The following is a 6,000-nucleotide window of genomic DNA, read 5'->3' on the forward strand; positions in this document are numbered from 1 at the left end:
GAGGGTCAGGGGCGACGAGCTTGAGAAAGCCCTTGGTTTTAGAGAGAAAGAAGAGAGAAAGAAGAAAGAAATAGGATATGAGTGCCATGTCTGAGGGATTGAGGATGGGGGATAAGGATATTTTGGGGATTTTAGCTTAGCTGGCATGTAATAATTACTAAAAAGGAACTGCAGCACAAAATATCACACTTCAAGGGGCTGAACCACATGGGGAAAACTAGGAGAGACTGCAGCAAATGAAGTTTCTGTTTTTGGGGCCCCAACACATTTTTCCCTTGTTTTAAATATCCCCGACATGACCCGATTCTTTTTACAGGATTTTCTACAATCGATATGGTCTCTAAATATCCTTTACTGTTTTTTGGCTATTTTGGGCTTATATACATCCCCGATATGGCCAATATATTAGCTAATGTGTTGACCGATATATTCTTCTATATGACTTCATACGAAATAAGATATCGCGTTTGGCAATTTTTGGGCGAGATATCATGACTTTCCTATTATATTAAATGACATTATGGCCTAAAATTTCGATGAAATGTTGCAACGTTGATTTGTGCTTTTGTTTGTTTACAAGGTTGATAATTATTATAAATATATATAATTTACATTTTGTATGTTTAGATTTAATTAAGTATGTTGAGATTATATTTTAGTAGATTATACTATATATGCAAACATTCTTTATGGCATTCCAATATTTACCAGAACCCTGATATTTACCCGATATCCACAATCTAATATGAATTTTGTCCATCTAATATTTTCCCGACATCCTATATTTAAAAACTTTGTAGAGGTTGATGTATTCAACATTGTGGTCGGCCGTTATTAATAACGCCAAAATCCGTGCATTACACGTACGGGGAATTTTATCCTGAATCCTAAGTAGGGATAAGTCAGCGCCTAACACGCGTTGCCGGTTAGTCTTTTGCCGTAAAAATAATAAAAGCTCGCGTATTCAACATCGTGGCAGACCGTTATTAATAACGTCAAAATCCGTGTCTTACACGCACGGAAAATTTTATCCTGAATCTTAAGTAGGGATAAATCAGTGCCTAACACGCGCTGCTGGTTAGTCTTTCGTCGTAAAAAAACAAAAGCCCATGAATTCAACATCGTGGCAGGTCGTTATTAATACCGCCAAAATCCGTGCCTTACACGTACGGGAAATTTTATCCTGAATCCTAAGTAGGGATAAGTCAGCGCCTAACACGCGTTGTTGGTTAGTTTTTCGTCGTAAAAAAGACAAAAGCCCACGTATTCAATATCATGACAAGTCGTTATTAATAACGCCATGATCCATGCCTTACACGCATGGGAAATTTTATCCCGAATCCTAAGTAGAGATAAGTCAACGCCTAACACGCGTTGTCGGTTAGTCTTTGGCCGTAAAAAGGACAAAAGCCCACGTATTCAACATCGTGACAGGCCGTTATTAATAACGCCATAATCCATGACTTATACGCATGGAGAATTTTATCCTGAATCATAAGTAGGGATAAGCCAACGTCTAACACGCGTTGCCGGTTAGTCTTTCGTCGTAAAAAAGATAAAAACTCACGTATTCAAAATCATGATAGACCGTTATTAGTAACACAATAATTCATGTCTTACACGTACGGGGAATTTTATCCCGAATCCTAAGTATGGATAAGTGAACGCCTAACACGCGTTACCAGTTAGTCTTTCGTCGTAAAAGGGACAAAAACTCACGTATTCAACATCGTGACATACCGTTATTAATAACATCACAATACATGCCTTACACGCATGGAGAATTTTATCTCGAATCTTAAGTAGGGATAAGTCAATGCCTAACACGTGTTGCCGGTTAGTCTTTCGCCGTAAAAAGGATAAAAATCCACGTATTCGACATCGTGATAGGCCGTTATTAATAACACCATAATCCACGCCTTACACGCATGGGGCTTTTATCCCCAATCCTAAGTAGAGATAAGTCAACGCCTAATACGCGTTGTCGGTTAGTTTTTTCCCGTAAAAAGAACGAAGCCTATGTATTCATATCATAGCACCAAGTCTAAGAGAGTTCATTCTCGTAGCACAACGTCACATGTAAAACGGATTTAGATAATTCATATACAATCCCGATTCAAACGGTAATCAGTAAAGATATATCAAATCTGTTGATGGCTGAGGGTTTATCAAAAATCCTAAAGTCTGCGCCTAACACACATTGCCAGCTAGTCTATTCCCGTGACAAATGACGAAGTCTATATATTCAATATCATAGCATCAAGTCTAAGAGAGTTTATTCTTTTAGCATAACGTCACCTATGGAACGGACTTAAACAATCCGCATACTAACCCGACTCAAATGGTAGTCGATAAAGGCTCGTCAAACCCGTTTATGGCTAAGGATTTGTCAAAAATTCTATAAGTACGATAGTCATTAATGCACCAGTTTTGTCAGTTGGTCTCGTAACTTAAAACACCCGGAATATCAATTCCAACCGAAGTTTTTACAAAAGACTTTGGACATGTTGCAAATAAAAGTCAACGCCGGTCAACGCGCTGCGATGAAGATCAACGCTAGTCAACGCGTTGCAATCAAAGTCAACGTCAATCAACGCGTCGTCAATTCTCGCGAAAACAAGACTCAGATCAACTCTGAAACAAAGGATAATCCCAGAGAGTTCAATTGTAATTCGGATACGAATCCCTGATGAAGATAATCAAATCAACGTCGACTTAACGACACGAGCTAAAATCAGCAATCAACACACCAGTTTCAATTCGAGACTTCGACAACGATCAGACGATAAACGCAGAGCCGGAAAATTTTTAGCTATTCGACAAAATACTGAATAGACTGAGAATTAAAGAAGTCAAGAACTGAAGCCAATTACAAGTCCTTTTACACCGACTAAAGGTTGGACCTATCACATCTAAAGTATTTCAGGTTCTTCTATAAAAGAAACGAGACTGAAACACTTTAAAGGACGTATCTGTAGGAGTCAAAAAATACCTATAGGTTCCCGCACGCTCGAAATGGAGAAAAAACGATAAACATCATTATCCGAGTCAAAAAGATTATCTGACGCCGACAAACACATGAAGCGAATCGGTGAACCGTTAATGACGTAGCAACAAACCACCGCAACGGCAAACCAAGTGGCCCGCGTGCTCACCGGTCACCTCCAAGTGGTCCGCACGCTAATCAGCCACCTTCACGTGACTCGCGCGCTCGCTGGCCAACTCTAAATGGCCAGCACGTTCACCGACCACCTCCAAGTTAACGAAACGGATGAAACGAATCGGTGAAGCATACAAGTCAACGAAACGACGAAATCCACGTAACGACGAAACAAGTCCAACCCGAACGAACCGGAAAAACCCCTAGCGATCGAGTCGTGTTAAAACAACTCGGCCAAAGCCAGTGGCTCGGCCTAAGGCCGAGCCACCAAATGGTGGCTCGCATAGGCGTGAGCCACCATTTGGTGGCTCGCAGTCGAAAACGCGTTTTCGACGGATTTTCACGGGATTTGATCGCATGGGCGTGAGCCACCATTTGGTGGCTCGCAGTCGAAAACGCGTTTTCGACAGATTTTCACGGGATTTGATCATTTCAGAGCCTTCTAACAGCTTGGATACTACCCCTGAACGTGGTTAAGCGGTTGTTAACTGCGGATAACGTTAAATCATCAGTTTTTATCGGAAACACTACAACCGAAGCCTATAAATACAAGCCTAGGGCCTTCATTTGCAGGGATCTGAAATCAGAGGATGAGGTGGTGTCAAATTGAAGAGTGGAGCACGAATTTCAGAGGAGAGCTAGCAGATCTTAGCGAGCTTCAACATAAAGAGGAAGCTATTCGAGAGATTTGAAGCCCGTTCCCCCTTTCCTCCGGATCAAACTTGGTTTTGGTCTCGAGAAGAATCGTAATCTCGCTTGGTCGAGATTATCACTTCTGCGATTGTTTCTTTTGTGAAGCAAGAGCATTAATCTATCACTGTTAAACGGATCTGATCCGTGACGGTCCACAGAATAACGCATCCTCGACACAGGCAAAGATCCCACGCGAAGCAGCGGGTGATAAAAGTCTGTTGCGTGTGTTTTAAGGAGATGGTATTTGTTTATTTTTTCATTGTGTAAGAAGATCTTATAAAAAGATCGACTTTTCTCCTTTTTTGAATTTGCAATCGATAAACGATTGTAGTAGATTCAATGACAATGAAGAAATCAATTTCTGACGCAAACATACTTAAGCAAACGTGACTGATCAGATCTAGGGTACAAGATACAACATACTTATATTATTTGCTGTATATTTTCTTTTAGAAAAATTCTTATGTCGATCCTAACGGATCTTGCTACAAGGCTACCCACTTGCAGGTTCTCAACGGTCCACGCTGCACTAACTATATATGGACATGGATTTAAAAAGAAAGGAGATTCTTAGGGAGACTTTGACTCAGGGAGTCAAGTTCTCAGGGAATCAGTTTATGAAGCAACGAATAAGCACTCACTCATTTGTGTGAGTGTGAGTATCCTAGTTATGGTTATGAGATAGATACCTAAATAAGTGGGTGAATAATATCTTATCTTAGAGATAAGATGCTTATAATCCTGATGAATGTAGGATTCTATCTCTAAGCCCTTATATAGAGATGTAGAGATTTTCATGAAACACGGAGGGGATATATGCGATAAAACATTCATATAGGCATCATCTCCTTCTTTGTTCGAACGTGCTTTATATGGAAGCTGCGGGGGTGATATGCCGGGGTTTCTTGTTGGTTGAACAGTGTGGTCGCTATCCGGCCGTTGATCAAGAAAGACGTGATGATCCTATAGAAACAATCTATTTGGTAAACCCTAAATTTGTTGTTTATGGTTACTAGACGCATGTCATACTTTCTTTGTTTTCCGTTGTGCATAATCTAGCTACAGGTTTACCCTATTGCATGCGTGTAATTATCCGTATCCTACATTTATAATTCAATTTGCTTTGTGGGTGTAATTGGGTCATCAAGGTTACTACATGGCCGTTGCCGTTGTAAAATAATTTCCATCACGGTGCTACTTTGTATAATATGCATAGAAATGTAATATTTGTGTTTTCCCCCAATTCTAGCTTAAGAAAATTGGGTGCCGGATAATTGTCAATATATGTTGAACTATAGATGGATCAGTCAGTTTACATGAAAGAACCCTTACATCTAGGTTCATCAGTTTTTAAAGTGATGATATTGGATTTTCGCTAATTCTATCATCAGACATCAACAAGTTGGCTCTTTTTGTTAATGGACAGATCACAACAAATAAACTACCGAAGGCAGGAAATCAAAAAAAGGGGGAGAGAAATGGGACCTAATCTGGAGACCTTGAGATTCAAATCGTCGAGCTCGGAGATCAATCCGTGATAGTTGGAAGAGGATGAAGAATCGAGATCGGAGAGGGCGAAGATGGCGGCGCACAGCAGAAGATGTACGGAGAAGAACGACAGCATGAATCGCCTCTTGAACTTACCGTTGTGATTGAGGAGACGAGAGGCGATGGAGAGGAAGGGGAGAGGAAGAGTGAGGAACGAAGCGAGGATGAGAAGCACTGCCCAAGCCATCGTCTCTATTAGACTGCCCAAGCAATTAAGACTTACCCCACGGGGAGCTGCCGACGCGCCCTCTCTCCCTAGAGTGTTTCCAGCTCATTTCTAAGAAAAAGAAATGGTTTTTTTCCCCTTACAAAGCCAAACTTAACCACGTTTATTTTTAGACCTCCACTACTTCCATAATCACCAAAATACCGTATGGAACTATTTTTAAAAGGAAAATTGCATCCTCTCCCTCCAATAAAAGAATCCGAGCAACCTCCTCCCTAATCTTTTCTGACATGCGTAAAACATCCTTGACCTAAATAACCATATTTCCGTAAACAAAGTATTTAGTGGGGACAGTCCACCTCAATTGACATGTATTAAATGAATGTCAATCATTAGATCCATGCATGAATCTCGAGGTCCAATTATTAATTAT

General features: G+C 40.5%; 1 protein-coding gene across 4 annotated transcripts in view; it reads right to left on the reverse strand.

Moving 5' to 3' along the window:
• Positions 1–5,675, reverse strand: part of LOC109823241 — a 28,799-nt gene extending 23,124 nt beyond the window's left edge. For 2 of the 4 annotated variants that reach the window (XM_020389537.1, XM_020389530.1), the window contains exon 1: positions 5,339–5,672. In XM_020389537.1, coding sequence (XP_020245126.1) covers positions 5,339–5,588 — 250 coding nt within the window. In that variant the 5' untranslated portion in view covers positions 5,589–5,672. Of the gene's footprint in view, positions 1–5,338 lie in introns of all 4 variants that reach the window. The other 2 variants (XR_002242400.1, XM_020389527.1) reach the window with 2 other exon arrangements.

The sequence above is a fragment of the Asparagus officinalis genome, chromosome 1 (assembly GCF_001876935.1).
Source record: "Asparagus officinalis chromosome 1, Aspof.V1, whole genome shotgun sequence".
NCBI classification, from domain to species: domain Eukaryota; kingdom Viridiplantae; phylum Streptophyta; class Magnoliopsida; order Asparagales; family Asparagaceae; genus Asparagus; species Asparagus officinalis.